This window comes from Xenopus tropicalis, chromosome 4, assembly GCF_000004195.4.
Source record: "Xenopus tropicalis strain Nigerian chromosome 4, UCB_Xtro_10.0, whole genome shotgun sequence".
Lineage (NCBI taxonomy): Eukaryota > Metazoa > Chordata > Amphibia > Anura > Pipidae > Xenopus > Xenopus tropicalis.
This window is the reverse complement of record NC_030680.2, coordinates 22,330,592-22,347,934: the sequence shown is the minus strand read 5'-3', so window position 1 is coordinate 22,347,934 and position 17,343 is coordinate 22,330,592. Positions and strand designations below refer to the sequence as shown.

The following is a 17,343-nucleotide window of genomic DNA, read 5'->3' as shown; positions in this document are numbered from 1 at the left end:
GCGGCCCTTAGTTTAGTATGGGGGTGGCCTGAGGATCATTTGAAGGTGTTAAAGGATAAGTAAATCTTTCAGCGAATGTAAAATTGATGAGAGAGCTATTCTAGGCTCTTTTGCTGATGTTCTGCTGATCAGGAAAACATCATAAATCTTCAAATTTTTCCTAACCAGAACATCATTGCAGCCTTTTTTCTTATGAAAACTTTCTTGACTACTTCATGATCAGAAACTGACCAGCAGGTGGCGCTGGTAGTCAATCCATGTGTTCTTTGTATATCAAAGCTAGTTGTTCAATACAGTTCAAGTCCAAAATGTTGCATCCTAACCCATAGACATTGCTTCATCACTCTTATGCGCACAATGCAACATGTCTCTCCTTTGTATTCTCTACAGAGTGCCTTCTGCATGTTACTCTCCCTGCATCATCTGTGTAATCTGCAACTGGATTCAGAATAACACGGGGAGAGGAACGTAGTCGAACTCATTATAAGATAGAGACAAAGGTCACTCAGATTGCCCGTGGCCTTGTACGATGGATTATACCAGCGAGTCATGAGCAGAGGAGCAAAGTGTCAGGATTAAGATAGATTAGCCTATACTAATTGGTCAGGGATGACAGCAAGTAGGCGGTGGTACAAGGAACTCTGAATCATTACAGTACAAAAAATTAAAATACAAATGATAAAGCATTAGAAATATGTTCCATTTGCCTAAAACTTCAAATAAGAAAACATTTTTGATTTAGTGCTCTCCACAAACCCTTTACAAGCAGGGAGAGGATATTCTATTGTATACAAAGGCAAAAAGGACTTACTATTCAAATGACAATCAAAGGCACAAGCATCTTGGTGCTTGTAGCCATCTTTTTTTTATGATGGTGGCCATTTTTGTTCTTTCAAACTGCAATAAAAAAAAAAAACTTTATGACCTGGGTATTTGCAGGCATACAGACCGTTATATGAATATATACTGTTTAACTTATTATATGTGCTGGCAAAAAAAATGTTTAGTTAGTTGAAGTTCTGCCATAGTTAAGTTTTTACTTTCCCAGGGCACAGGTTTTTTCCCCTCAAAGGTTTAACAACAAACCTAACTCCTCCTTAATATAACTCCAAAAGATAAAAGTACAAACTCGGTTTAATTCCTTTAACCACATTTAACATTTCATGAAATGTTAACTTTTTTTAGTTGTCCACATGTAATGATACGGATCTGTAGCTGCACACGTCGGGGGCACTAAGCAGTTCTTTTTCCCAATAGGGGCATGATGGAATTTAATTTCAGTTCATGAAGAATCTTCTTCCCCAATTGGCTCAGCCTTGCTTCTGATATTCTTTCGGCTACGCTTTTTAACTCCATGAAACCCAATTGCTGTAGTCTCTTTACTCTCCCCCAGCCCTTCATGCTCTTCTTCCTCTTCCTCCTTCCATGGCTCTGAACTCTGTATTTGGCATTGGGGTTGGTCAATCTTCACACTGCTCCCCTGAACACCTTTTTGGGTTCTAGTGAAGAGAATCTTGCCTTCCCCAGTGCTGGAAGAGTCTTGGTTGTAGGATCGAGAACTGGCCCCACCAAGCGACTTGTTGCTTTCTCTTCGTTGCTGCAGCTCTGCCAAGAAGTTCAAAGCTGTGTTGCGATTGGTATGATCAGTGGTGTCTGGAATGTCCTCTAGGCTGTACTTTGTCCAGCGCTCTGGGTGCGTCAAATAATCAGGAAGACGTTTTGCGGGCCTTTTCCGAGTGCTTCCTGAAGGTGAGCTAGCATCTGTTTTGCTTGCATTTAAAGATGAAGACTCTATGCCACCGACAATGCTATCTCTCTCAGGTGAATCGGGCAGTTTCAAGGTTTTATTTGATGTGGTGATCTGATGAGGGGGCTTTGTAGTACTGTTTAAGCCCCCAAAGATGCCTAGGCTGCGCTGAGAGAAGCTGGCATCAGTGCCTTTCAGGGTAAATGGTATAACTGGCTGCTTTCCTTCAGCATCCTGTTGAATATCATCATCTTCCTCCTCCTCTTCTCCGCAACTAATGGAAGCTACCACAGCTTCATCCAGTAGTTCAGGATCTGAGTCGCTGAGTGTTTCATCGCCAGGTTCTGGGCGAGTTTCATCAACAATGCTGCTTAAGATCTCAGGGGGCATGTCCCCACTTTCAGGTACTGACATAGTTTAAGTATTAGGTTCAGATGGTGGAGCAGATGCAGCAAAGAGGTTTTTCCACACAGAGAGAGATTCAGATACCTGTGGGGAAAGGAAATAAAACTATAAATACCACTAATATCAATTCCAAGCTAAAGCACAGAGACTACTTTGACAAAAAGTATAAGTCTGAAAAACAGGCAGAAATGGCAGACCCTCAGTCAGAATTTTTATGTTGGTAGAGAAACTCCAGAGACCCCCCCTTAGGGTGAAAACACACTGAGCTACTAGTAGCAGCTACTTGTCATGGCTACTAAAATCCAGAAAATACCCTGCCATAGACAATACTGAGAATTGCCTCTGCTAAAACACAGACAATTACAACAGACAATTACCAGTAAATGATCAGCATTGTCTATTTTAGTAGCCATGACAAGTATCTGCTGCTAGTAGCTCTGTCTGTCTTAACCCTAAAACTGTCCCTAAATCCTGCTGTTCCCTCCAACTGCATGTAACAAAAAGGCGGAATAAAGAATGCACCACGGCTGCCAATAGGCAGGTAATGATCAGGTGACGTAAGGCAAAGGAGGGCTATGGGAGGTGACAGAAAGCACAAAGAGATATGCGACAGACCAGAAAACATTAAGCAATGGCAAACACTGATTTTAATTAAAAAAAAAAAAAAGTGCTATTCTTTCCCCAGTTAATCAATTACCTTATCCTGTGCCTGGCTCAGCTCTCCTTTCTCAGGGTCTGTGAATTCCACCAATATTCTAAGTGATTTCACCCTAGGAAGAAAAAAAAATAGACACACATGAACCTTCAATGTTCATTTTAACTGGTGTTCAAGTTCTAACAAAAGCCTCTGCTTGGAATAAAAGCCTGCGGTAGCTAGGATTTCATTATATCCACTGAAACAGACATATATCCCACATAACCAGTCCTCACTCACATCAAGTGTCAGCAAGTTGTCTCCTGTCAACTACGTGCCAACCCTAGCAAGGTCTGCCAGTAAGTTTTACATGAAGAGCCTAACATTAGCTACACGGCCATTTCTTCCAAATAAACGGCCCTCACATCGAGTCCCAACATGTCCGAAATTCATAACATCATCATCATATTTTACATTACATGCAGACTAATATAGAAGCTACCATGGAAGAATTTTTTACTTTGGCAAATCTCTGCCATCCCGAAGCAGCACCAGAGCCACTAGAAGTTGGCACTAGGGGTGTCCACCCATTTTCATACCTTAGAATCTATAAAGGTAAATTCATAGGCACCAATAAATGATTAATAGTTGCAAGGGTGCCTATTAATATGTCCCACATAGCACCTCCCTTGCTAACTGCCAAGTAGATTCTCCTGACAAAAACCACATTCATTTATACCAATTCAATTAAATGGCCACCTCTTTGCAATGGCAGGCAGGCCTGAAACCCCAGCCAGGCAGTATACAGAGGGTGAACTGTAGGCCTACAGACACATAGATGTCCCATAACAGGCAAATGAGTAACTATTTTAGAATTTAAAGAACACCTTAATTTGATCACTAAAAAGGTGTAATGGAATGTTATGGTGTAAAACACTAAAGCGAGGAGTCACTTAACGAACACAAAATATAAATTCATGCCACTGACTGTATTTATAAGAGAGTAAATCATGGGAACATGCCAGCCTACCCAGCAATGCTACTGCATTCATACCTCCCAACATTTGAAAAGCAGAAGGAGGGACAGAAATGTCTGGCGCGCAAGCCAACATTTTTAGGCCACGCCCACTTTATGGCCACGCCCCCCCCAAACAGGCCCATTTTACAAAACCACACCTGAAAAGCATAACATACACAAAGTGCACCAGAAGACAGACACGGTGGCCCCAATCATTTTATGACATATTGTGGCCCTAAGGATTTCATTATGCACTGTGGCACCTGTATTTAATGACAAACTCATGACCAGACATTGGTAGCCAGGTGTTATGTTTTGCATTGGCGCTAGAGCAGGGACCCCCTAAAACATTGCTGGTCCTCCCGCAGTGTCCCCCTACTACGGGCTGCTCCCCACTGCAGCATCCTCCCCAACATCCTTCAGCTGCCCCCAGCATCCACCCAACATCCTTCAGCTCCTCCCAGCGTCCTACCCAACATCCTTCAGCTCCCCCCAAAATCCTTCAGCTCCCCCCAAAATCCTCCAGCTCCCCCCAACATCCTCCACAATATCCTTCAGCTCCCCCAACATCCTCCAGCTCCCCCCAGCATCCTCCAGCTGCCTCCCAGGGTCCTCCAGCTGCCCCTAACCTTCCTCCAGTGTCCTCCCCAGCGTCAACCTGCTTTCTGTGGCACCCCCTGCTCCTACCACCACCAGCTTCCTCCGGCTGTGCCCCAGGGCTCTTCTTCTCCTCCTCGTGACGTCACATGCACGTCTCTTGAGTGCCGCAGCTGCTGCACTGTGAATGGCTTTATGTTAAAACTGAAGTGAGCGGCGCAGAAGCTGTGGCGCTAAGGGGAGACGTGCGTGTGGCGTCACGGGAGCAGAGACCTTTAAAAGTGGGACAGATCTGCAGCTATCCGGGACAGCGGGACAGGGTGGCAAAATCGGGACTGTCCCGCATAAAGCGGGACAGTTGGGAGGTATGACTGCATTTTCCAATATGAAAGAGAAATTCAGACAATGTATAAATAATGAAGGAATCACCATTCCCAAGAGTTAGGACTAGCAGTGCAGTCAGAGACAGGGCACATCAACATTAATAGAAAGATCTCTAATAATAAGAAATGCAATTCCATCATCCAATCACACGTCTGAATGTATTCTAAGGACAGTCATTGGGTGCTTCTAATTCCCCGCCCCCTTGATATTCCCGCCACCCAAGTGAGGTGCAGAACTGTACAACATGTCATTTCCATTACTGAGCCCAGCAGGGATGCTCCTTCTAGTGTAAAATCCCTTCCCTATGCCTTTCTTGGCATCTCTAACCAAACAGGAGAATATTCCATTGCATATGGCCGAATTGTGGGACCCAGTCTGTACCTTATATTTTCCTGCTTACTACATCAATGTCCAACTCACTACCCTCAAGTTGAGATTTATTTATAACTCCCACCCCTATTGGGGTGATACCGGAAGTCACAGTGGAACCCCAGAATGAAGGCAGCACCGATAGATACACTCAAAATATTTAACAAACGTTGCACATTATATGTCCTTCCCAGCCAGCCAGGCAAGGTGCGGGCTCATGAAGCTATGCCTGAAGCACAAATGCGGGACGGTATTAATGGATGCGCGTCCCAGAACACTTCCGGTATGGCGGTACCAAGGAAGGAGCGCAGGGATATCCCTAATCGGATCGCTACATCCACAGGGCCGCTGCCGCCTTACACTGCATCATGTGACTGTCTCCCTGGGCCTAACGCTATAGTCACCATTCTCCCATTCACACTAGCGGGGCCTCACAGGTTGGCAGCGCTGCTCTCTATCGCTCTCAGCTCAGCTATAATGGTTTCTCTCTTCTCCGCCTCCTCCATACCGCAAACTAACAAGCCATAAGGTTTTCCCGGGCTTCAATCTGCCTCCTCCCAGCATGCACCTCGCTAATACGCGGAAGTGCTAAACAACAATGAGTGTGCGAGGTTGGGGGCGGCGCTTCAGAACGCCCTCTAGTGGGGTGTTCTTCCAACTGCATGTGTGTGTTGCAAACGAGGCTAAAGGCGCGAATGGGGAAAGTTGTATTTGTGTAATTGGAAAATAAAGAAATTTCTATGAAAGTTTATGTACTTTTTTCCCCTCTCAAATTGGCATTTAGCAGTGCTTTTACATGATCTCTGCTTAATGGTTGCACCTAGAATAACCCATTCCATAGGGATCCCAGGTTACTATATAAGCAGGCAATACAGTGTCTATGGGGATATTTATGATTTACTACATTGCCCCAAATGACATCTCAGCAAACATGTAGCCTGCATCATAGCCATGGGCAGAGAATTGCAATTGTGTTTCCAATTACTATAGGAAGGGCTGCCATCAGTGGGGTAAAGGGGTGCTGCAATCAGAGGCCCTGTGGCAGAGGGGGCTCCAGAAGAAGGATTCACTGGTCATTAAAGGGCAGGGGGAGTGGGTAGGGTTTAGGTGGATTGTGGGCAAGATTTTACTCTAATGGGATGTGACTGGGGTTGATCAGGGCCTTGGTTATGCATGTGCTGCCCATTATTCTTATTTTTCCATTGGTGACTTGTTGGCGGGGCCCACAGTCTAGGTCCCTAAGTGCCCAGTAGGTAAATAATTGTGTGCCGCCTGGGTGGGTACTAGTGCCTTGTGATTTGTAATGGTATCCATGACTTCTGGGTATTGTGTAAGAAAAGAAGCTGAGAACCAAGTTGATTATAAAGGGGGCCATACACTGTAAGATCCGCTTGTTGGCAAGGTCTAAAGGACAAATATCGGCAACTGAAATTGGCCTGTGTATGAGGCCTGTGAAGCAGTTGAATAATCTTGTCCAATACAGTGAAGCCAGGGGTGTATCTTGGGATCTCTGGACACCCCCATACCACCCATGGACCATAGGGGCTGTGAATGGGGAATGTGGGCTGCTTTTTACTGGGTCCCCTGTCTCTTTGGGTCCCTCTTTGGCCATGGCGAAAGCTGAGTCTCCTCTCCATAAAGTTAAGTTACTAAGGTTACTAAGGTAACCTATGCCACTATCATCACCACTTGCCCAGGCTTTCTGCCCTTCTTCTTTGGCACCTGTGAAGCAGTTGAATAATCTTGTCCAATACAGTGAAGCCAGGGGTGTACCTTGGGATCTCTGGACACCCCCATACCACCCATGGGCCATAGGGGCTGTGAATGGGGAATGTCAGCTGCTTTTTACTGGGTCCCCTGTCTCTTTGGGTCCCTCTTTGGCCATGGGGAAAGCTGAGTCTCCTCTCCATAAAGTTAGGTTACTAAGGTAACCTATGCCACTATCATCACCACTTGCCCAGGCTTTCTGCCCTTCTTCTTTGGCACTGGAAAGGTTGCCCAGCAGCCAGCTAAATGCAACAAGGGGTCCACTGGCCACTTTTATCTGTTTGACACCCCTGATAGCACCGAGGGCAGTTTGGTGTGCCTAGGGATACTGGGGAGGCACTTATGGACAGAGACCTGCTCTAGTCATAAGTACAGAGGCTGTTCGGAGCACTCTTGGCATTATGGGATACCTAATGATTCAGAATGCATGCTGGCACATTTGTTGCTTCTTTTCTGACATTCCTTATATTGGGTGCCAGCAAAGTGTCATGTTCGTAAGTAATGACATGTGCCTGTTCCTGCCTTGCTCTTGTGCTGCTCCAGTGGGGTGATCACCTGTCCATTCTAGTACAGAATGGACAGGGCTAAATTCTATATCATCTGACAATAGGACTGTGCTTCATATAGGTTATATATATATATAATCAAGACATAAAGCATCTGTAGAAATATGTGATACATGTGATAGTGAATGTGTTGCACTTCTGTTTCTCTCCAGCAGATGGCAAAGGTTCATAGCTTCTCACTCCAACCCACTGACAGGCTCATAGATAATAACAACATTGTGTGCGTGTGTGTGTATTACAGCTGTATGTATGTAGACAAAAGATAGCCAGCATGGAGCTCTCCTTCCCATCTGGGACCCTGTCTGTGACTTTAACATACCTGTTAACAATCCTAATGCCCCTGCTGCCTCTAAACTCCTCTCACTAACATCCTCCTTTGAGTTATCTCTGTGCTCTGACTCCCCCTCTCACTCTAATGGAAACTCCCTGGATCTTATATTTACAAAATATTGTTCTACCTCCAACTTCACTAACTCCCCTTTCCCCCTCTCTGATCACAATCTGCTCACATTTCAACTCTCGCTAACTCCCTCTACACCCTCTGCTGCCCCCCAAACATACACATACCGAGACCTGCAATCCCTAAACATGTCACATCTCTCTTCTTCCTTTGACTCTCTTCATTCTAACATCCTAACTGTCTCTTGTCCTAACCAGGCTACCTCTGTCTACTACAGCACACTCACCACTGCCCTCAATGAGCTTGCTCCTGCCAAGACAAAACGCATGAGGCCCAAACCACTCCAACCCTGGCACACTGCTCATACCAAATCCCTCCAAAAACAGTCACGTGCACTTGAGCGCCGCTGGCGCAAATCAAGGTCAGAGTCAGATTTCTGCAGCTACAAATCTGCTCTGCTCTCCTACAACACCACCCTCTGCCAAGCCAAACAAACCAACTTCACTGCACTTATTAACTCCCTCTCTAGAAAACCTGCACAACTCTTCTCTACCTTTAACTCTCTGCTGTCCCCTCCTCCACCCCCTCCGTGTGCTTCAGTCACTGTTCAAGCTATTGCTGAGCACTTTAAAAATAAAATTGACACCATCCGAAGTGACATTGCACAACTTCATCCCCATAACCATTCCCCTCCCTCCCTACATGCTCCCCAGTCTCTTCTTGGCTCCTTCTCCCCAGTGACTGAAGAGGAAGTCTCAAAACTGTTGGCTTCCTCCCACCTTACTACCTGCCCGCTTGATCCCATTCCTACCAAACTTCTACGTAATGCCAACCCCTGTCTTATCAAACCTTAACTCATCTATTTAATCTCTCGCTTTCTACTGGAATCTTTCCCTCCCAACTGAAACATGCACTGGTAACCCCTATTCTGAAAAAACCCTCCCTTGATCCCTCCAATCCTACTAACCTCTGACCTATCTCTCTGCTCCCATTCATCTCCAAACTGCTTGAGCGCCTAGTATACAACCGACTGACGCTATTCCTCTCTGACAATAACCTCCTGGATCCCCTACAATCTGGTTTTAGACAATAACACTCCACCGAAACTGCTCTAACCCGACTAACAAATGACCTTCTATCGGCTAAAGCCAAAAAACACTACTCGCTACTAATACTTCTCGATCTCTCTGCTGCTTTTGACACTGTGGATCACCCTCTTCTCCTCCAGACTCTCCGCTCTCTTGGCCTTCGTGACACTGCCTTATCCTGGTTTTCATCTTATCTCTCAGATCGATCCTTCAGTGTCTCTTACAATGGGGAATCATCTTCTCCCTTGCCTCTTTCTGTCGGGGTTCCTCAAGGCTCTGTCCTGGGCCCCTTACTATTTTCTCTCTATACCTCCTCACTTGGCAAACTAATCAATTCTTTTGGCTTTCAGTACCACCTCTATGCTGACGATACTCAGATCTATCTTTCCTCTCCTGATCTCAACCCAGAGTTTCTAACTCGCGTCTCTTCCTGCCTGTCCGCTATCTCCACTTGGATGTCCCAACGTTACCTTAAATTAAACCTCTCCAAGACTGAACTGGTTCTCTTTCCCCCATCCAACGCCCACATTGTTCCCGAGGTATCTATAACGGTTAACAATTCTACCATCACCCCATCTTCCCAGGCCCGGTGCCTTGGGGTTATCCTTGATTCTGCCCTGTCCTTCACTCCTCATATCCAGTCGCTTATCAAATCATGTCACTTTCACCTAAGAAATATCTCAAAAATCCGATCATTTATCACCCAAGATGCTGCCAAAATTCTTATTCACTCTCTTATAATATCTCGCCTGGACTATTGTAATTCCCTATTAATTGGCCTTCCCCTCCAAAAACTGTCCCCTCTCCAGTCCATAATGAATACTGCTGCCAGGCTCATACACCTCTCCAACCGCTCCTCCTCTGCCGTGCCGCTCTGCCAATCCCTGCACTGGCTTCCCCTACCATCCAGGATAAAATTCAAACTAATGACTCTCACATTCAAAGCAGTTCATAACTCTGCCCCACCCTACATCTCTGAACTTATCTCTAGGTACCATCCAACCCGCTTGTTACGCTGCTCTACTGACCTGCTCCTCAACTCCTCTCTCATTCCCTCCTCACACGCTCGCATTCAAGACTTTGCAAGGGCTGCCCCCCTTCTCTGGAATTCGCTCCCACAAACTGTCAGACTTTCTCCCAATCTCTCTGCCTTCAAGAGATCTCTAAAAACGCATTTATTTAGAGAAGCCTACCCTAATCTAGTTTAGCAGTACCCTGTGCCCCACCTCTCACAACTCTGGTCATGCCCATTCCCCCATTCCCAGTTGTAAAATATGACAATATTAGATGTCACCTCGGAGTTACATTCCCTGTATAAAAGCACTTGGCCTTTTGGTCTAATGCTTTCATTTAGTCATGGAACTCCTTGGTGACATACAGTGGAGGAAATAATTATTTGACCCCTCACTGATTTTGTAAGTTTGTCCAATGACAAAGAAATGAAAAGTCTCAGAACAGTATCATTTCAATGGTAGGTTTATTTTAACAGTGGCAGATAGCACATCAAAAGGAAAATCGAAAAACATAACTTTAAATAAAAGATAGCAACTGATTTGCATTTCATTGAGTGAAATAAGTTTTTGAACCCCTACCAACCATTAAGAGTTCTGGCTCCCACAGAGTGGTTAGACACTTCTACTCAATTAGTCAACCTCATTAAGGGCACCTGTCTTAACTAGTCACCTGTATAAAAGACACCTGTCCACAGAATCAATCAATCAAGCAGACTCCAAACTCTCCAACATGGGAAAGACCAAAGAGCTGTCCAAGGATGTCAGAGACAAAATTGTAGACCTGCACAAGGCTGGAATGGGCTACAAAACCATTAGCAAGAAGCTGGGAGAGAAGGTGACAACTGTTGGTGCGATTGTTCGAAAATGGAAGGAGCACAAAATGACCATCAATCGACCTCGCTCTGGGGCTCCACGCAAGATCTCACCTCGTGGGGTGTCAATGATTCTGAGAAAGGTGAAAAAGCATCCTAGAACTACACGGGAGGAGTTAGTTAATGACCTCAAATTAGCAGGGACCACTGTCACCAAGAAAACCATTGGAAACACATTACACCGCAATGGATTAAAATCCTGCAGGGCTCGCAAGGTCCCCCTGCTCAAGAAGGCACATGTGCAGGCCCGTCTGAAGTTTGCCAATGAACACCTGAATGATTCTGTGAGTGACTGGGAGAAGGTGCTGTGGTCTGATGAGACCAAAATAGAGCTCTTTGGCATTAACTCAACTCGCTGTGTTTGGAGGAAGAAAAATGCTGCCTATGACCCCCAAAACACCGTCCCCACCGTCAAGCATGGGGGTGGAAACATTTTGCTTTGGGGGTGTTTTTCTGCTAAGGGCACAGGACAACTTATTCGCATTAACGGGAAAATGGACGGAGCCATGTATCGTGAAATCCTGAACGACAACCTCCTTCCCTCTGCCAGGAAACTGAAAATGGGTCGTGGATGGGTGTTCCAGCACGACAATGACCCAAAACATACAGCAAAGGCAACAAAGGAGTGGCTCAAGAAGAAGCACATTAAGGTCATGGAGTGGCCTAGTCAGTCTCCGGACCTTAATCCAATAGAAAACCTATGGAGGGAGCTCAAGCTCAGAGTTGCACAGAGACCTCGAAACCTTAGGGATTTAGAGATGATCTGCAAAGAGGAGTGGGACCAACATTCCTCCTAAAATGTGCGCAAACTTGCTCATCAATTACAAGAAACGTTTGACCTCTGTGCTTGCAAACAAGGGTTTTTCCACTAAGTATTAAGTCTTTTTTTGTTAGAGGGTTCAAAAACTTATTTCACTCAATGAAATGCAAATCAGTTGCTATCTTTTATTTAAAGTTATTTTTTCGATTTTCCTTTTGATGTGCTATCTGCCACTGTTAAAATAAACCTACCATTGAAATGATACTGTTCTGAGACTTTTCATTTCTTTGTCATTGGACAAACTTACAAAATCAGTGAGGGGTCAAATAATTATTTCCTCCACTGTATAATATCCCTATATTTTACATAATTTACATATATATTAAAAGTCCAGGAATGGTGCACACAGAGAACTCCAGGTACTGCCTGGGTGCATGGTTAACATAACACAATTAGTAAGCCCAAACAAACCGCACTCACAGGACTTGTATGAAGCAAAAAAAATGATGTTTAATTCAAGGTTTTGGCTTAGACTCAAGCGGTCTTCAGGATGTTGATTTAAACACCATTTTTTTTTGCTTCATACAAGTTCTATCTATCTATCTATCTATCTATCTATCTATATATATATATAAATATAGATCCATATAGATCCTGATGACGATCCTATATGGATCGAAACGCGTAGACCAGGGGTCAGGAAACTTTTTGGCTGAGAGAGCCATAAACCAGGGGTAGGGAACCTATGGCTCGGGAGCCAAATGTGGCTCTTTTGATGGCTGCATCTGGCTCGCTGCCAAATCTTTAATAAAAAATAAATAACGGGGGGCGTGTCCTGCGCTCGGCAGATAGAAGATGTGTTCTACGCCCTCCTCCGCATCGCATCCACATTCGGCATCCTTGGCACCCACCCTACCTTGTCCCTGCGCTCGGCGGATAGAAGATGTGTTCTAAGCCTTAGAACACGTCTTCTATCCGCCGAACGCAGGCCACGCCCTCCTCTGCATCGCATCCGCATCTGGCATCCTTGGGACCCACCCTACCTTGCCCCGAAGCATCCGCAGCCAAACATATTGTTTGGTTCTCACGGAATTAATTTTAAAATATGTGGTGTTTATGGCTCTCTCAGCCAAAAAGGTTCCTGACCCCTGGTCTACGCGTTTCGATCCATATAGGATCGTCATCAGGATCTATATGGATCTATATTTATATATATATATATATAAGAGCAATACAGGCCAGCACTCACGGGTCTTTGAGAAATAACATGTCAAAATAAAAATTAAACAAAAAATATATGGCTACATGGTTTTTTATTGATCCGACGTTTCAGTTCCCAACAGGAACTTTCATCAGGGATGAAAGTTCCTGTTGGGAACTGAAACGTCGGATCAATAAAAAACCATGTAGCCATATATTTTTTGTTTAATTTTTATTTTGACATGTTATTTCTCAAAGACCTGTGAGTGCTGGCCTGTATTGCTCTTATATTTGTATTTTTTTGCATAAGCACCCGGGCAATTACCACTCTGTATGTGGTGTGCTTCCAGTACTGGAACTTTATATATATATATATATATATTTATATAGATAGATAGATAGTAAGCACAAACAAACCGCACTCACAGAACTTGTATGAAGCAAAAAAAAATGGTGTTTAAATCAACATCCTGAAGACGGCTTGAGTCTAAGCCAAAACCTTGAATTAAACATCATTTTTTTTGCTTCATTTAAGTCCTGTGAGTGCGGTTTGTTTGGGCTTACTAATTGTGTTATGTTAACCATGCACCCAGGCAGTACCTGGAGTTCTCTGTGTGCACCATTCCTGGACTTTTAATATATATATATATATATATATGTCACCAAGGAGTTCCATGACTAAATGAAAGCATTAGACCAGGGGTCAGGAACCTTTTTGACTGAGAGAGCCATAAACACCACATATTTTAAAATTAATTCCGTGAGAGCCAAACAATTTTATAAATAAATGTTAATAATAATAATAATATAGAATAGGGCACAAAAGGCTTTATTAGTTAAAGTTCAGATGTTACTCTACTGTGAAAGCGAATGGCCCAGGGCAGCTACAGGGGATCTGTGGGATAGGCAAGAAGATGTAGAATAGTCCCCAAGGATGGTTCAGTATTCAGAAAAGAGAAGCGCCAGCCTGGGGTCTAAGGTAAGCGATTATAATCACTGGTGGGGGCCTAACAAATTTGTACTCCTCAACGATTAACCCTTTCCTTCTTCTATAAAAGCAGTATCTTTGGTATTCCTTGCACTGCTGGTTCGTAGTACATGTACCACTGATACAATGGCCATATAGTAAAAGCTTCAAAGGGAGGAAGCCATTCTGGGACACAAAAATACAAATTTGGCTTAGTGTCCCAGCTTTCATATCAAATGCACACGTCTGACGTCAGTGCCTTGGTTAAATTCATGTATGTTTTTCATAGCCATTTGTATAAAAAACGTACATACACATGGTGGCGCTATCTGTCCACGGTCAACAGACCTGTAAAGAAGGGAAATCACAGAAGCATGCAAGGCATTATGGGCAGAGGAGCAGACTAGTACTACATCGTTTCAGTGGTACAAGTAGACAAGTCAAAATGCCCCTTGTGTCATTCATTGGCCTTACGTAAAAACAAGGCTTAGAGGATGAAACAGTAGAAGTAAAGGCCCTGCTCACCACTTAAGGAAGGCTAAAATACAAGGAGGAACAAATATTATTTCTATTGAAATGTAAGAAAAACCCACATATTAAAGAAGAAGGAATGGCATTTTGGCATTTTACTGCCAATAGATTAGTCATAATAGTGCCACCTAGAGCTCTGTATTATTATTATTATTTCTTCTTATTATTATTATTATTTCTGCAGAAAGCTTTCCCATACCTGAGTAAAGAGCCCTGGAAGCTCCCTCTGTTTGCTTAAGATAGCAGCTGCCATTTTAGCTTGGTCTCAATAGCTTCCTGCTGCTGCTCTAGCTGTTGGTAGCTCAGATCACACATTCTGATGGGAGGGGGAGTGAATTCTTATGGGAGGGGAGCTGGAGAAGGGAGAGAGCTTCGGAGACTCAGCCGGGAACAAAGGATTTTTCTGAGAGGAAGTCTGATGCCAAAGAACATGTTTACACAAAAGAAGACAAGAAATCCTGTGTTTCTTTTGATAGAGGACTCAGTGCAGCGTTTCTGTGAGTGCTTTTGGCTGTATTTACATAGACCTTTCTGATAAAGCTTACTTAGTTTTTACCTTTCCTTCTCCTTTAAAAGGGAAACTGTACCCACATAAGCAACATAATGTTAAATTAAACAATTGCATGTACGGATTTGAAACATAGGCGCAGAGGCCAGGAGGCAATTTATGACGCTCCCAGGGCTGGACTACTCTTCTTTAAAAATCACAGCTGCCTGGGTATGCATACGCCAAGCCTTACCTTGCAAAAGTTATGTCTGGAAAAATAGAGAATAAGGTGCAGGTTTTATAAAAAGAAGCACTTTCCCGGAGTATTGGCTAAATGATTAAACTCAGTGGGTGGCGTCTAACAAATTGGTTGGGCGTAGTTTCCCTTTAGTAATAGCAGTACAATATGTATTAAACAGTGCACTATATGGCGGCTGGCACTGCTATCTTTTAGGGTCTGGGTTTCCATACTGAATACTGAAACTGTTGAGTAACTAGCGAGGAGCAATAACGCTGAGGGGCCAATAAAAATAGACCAAACTGTACTATTCAAAGGGGAAACTGTCATACTGTAATAATCCCTGTGGGTCTAATGGGCCAATGCAAATGCATAAAATGAGATCCATGATCTCTGCTTTCCTCTGTTCGTCTACATTTTTTTTTCTCTTCCTTTTCCCTCGCCTGATACATGTCCTGAATCTTTTACTCACTTGTGACCCAGGCAGCCTGAAAGCAGAAGCTCAGAGGCATCAATGATATCATTATTTTTATACTGCTTACATTTCTTAGCCTTATACTATTCCAGAGCTACACGATGTGCAGAAAAAACAATAATAGTACATGGGAGCACTTACCGCCTAATCAGTGTGCTACACGTGGACCTACTCCCAGATGGATCCTAGATACGGTATGCAAGAAAAATAATGATTTTTCTTGCAGAGCTACACGATAACAGAGTTCCAAATCTAACAAAAACAATGTGCTTAATAAAATAAAAACTACTGTCTACCTCACCCTTGAGTTTTTAAGATGAACTTCCCCTTTAAATTAGAAACCCCCCAGGCCTTGGGAGAGGTTTATCAACTGCCAGTCCTGCCAGAAACTGTCAGCCTGAAGGCCATGACCCATGATCCTGTGCAGGGATCTCCATTGTACAGAGGTACATCTGTTGCTCCTCAAGGCTTCCCGGGCGACAGCTGCGCAGAACTCCAAGTCCCACTCTGTGAGCAGCTCCTTTGTGCAGGATGAGCAAAGCATTTTGCCTTCTAACAGGGCCTTGTTGTCCACTTCGCTGCAACTGTCCTTCTTTTGAAAGAATATGTAGTACTCAGGCTGGGCCAGCTGAAAGCGATGTGGAGATTGTGTTGTCTGTTGGAAACAAGATCCTTAGGCTGATACGTGGGGGTGTAGTCTCTGCCAGCGGAGAGGCGCCCAAAATGGTCATTGCTGCCTCTCATGCATTTAAATGGGAAACGTGTAACTAGTGATGCCAAATCGTCCCTTGTACATCAGCAACATATTGAATCCACAGCCTGCATGGCTAGTTAGCAACTAATTGAGATGCATGCTGCAGACTGAACTGATTTATGTGCAGCCATACATCACCGGCTGAACTCCGGCTTCCAAAAACAGCCACACACAAAACAGAAACCCCCCAATATACCTATCACTGTAATCTGTTCCTTCAAATAAGTATAAATTAATACTATTTATATATGCTGAAATCCAGCTGCAAAACAGCTTTCTTTCTGAATCAATTGAAATCCTGGCAGGGGAGGAGGGACTAAAACATTAATGTTACAAATTGTAACAACTTCTCCACAGCTTACAGACAGCATGCAGGAACTACATAACCCACAATGCATTGCACTGTGTTCCTTTCTTTGTTTACATCACATGTGCAGGGTCTCAAAGTAGTCAGCCAGATCAGCAGGGATACAGGGGACTAGGCTTAGATAACAAAATCATATTATTGCATTAAAAATCATGAAAAGGCTGCATATTTTTTTTAACTGATGTATACTGCAAAGTTGCTTGAAATTGTGTTTGCTTTTCAAAAATCAGAAGTTGTGTTTGGGTGGAGTTCCCCTTTAACTTCTAGCTAGCCATGCAGGGATTATGTATTAATTGGGTGCAGGGGCAACCCTATGGGTAATTAAATCCAACAATGCTCTAGTGAGTGATTTCAGACTGAAAAGTGCCAGAATATGGGATAAAATGTGGAATTTGTGCCTCACAATCGGTGCCCAGGAGCTAAATTGCTAGAATGTTCATTACATTTTGTATAGACTTTTGGTTTGCCTCTAAATATATCCTGTGTTCCTTACAGGGTTTTCTGTTTCTTTGCTTTGATCAATATCCTGCTGTAATGTAACCAAAGGGGTGTAGACACAGAGGCGTGCCAAGCCAGCTGGGCGCCCAAGGCAATGCGACTGGCCAGTTTGCCTCCTTACCCCGATGTGTGAGGGCAAGAAAAATGGACAAGAGTTAGGCAGAAGATGTACCTGCCTGGAGCCCCCTCATCCTTGCACCCTAGGC

At 44.0% G+C, this 17,343-nt stretch overlaps 1 protein-coding gene across 5 annotated transcripts; it reads right to left on the bottom strand.

Annotated features, from left to right (window-relative positions):
* Nucleotides 1–626: 626 nt before the first annotated feature.
* On the bottom strand, nucleotides 627–5,762 carry tssc4 (tumor suppressing subtransferable candidate 4). Of its 5 annotated transcripts, none has more exons than XM_012961362.3 (3): nucleotides 5,590–5,762; nucleotides 2,850–2,922; nucleotides 627–2,236 (listed from the first exon to the last, which is right to left on the bottom strand). In XM_012961362.3, exon 3 carries the CDS (start codon nucleotides 2,159–2,161, stop codon nucleotides 1,283–1,285), a length of 879 nt encoding a protein of 292 aa, XP_012816816.2. In that variant the 5' UTR covers nucleotides 2,162–2,236; nucleotides 2,850–2,922; nucleotides 5,590–5,762; the 3' UTR covers nucleotides 627–1,282.
* Nucleotides 5,763–17,343: the final 11,581 nt, after the last annotated feature.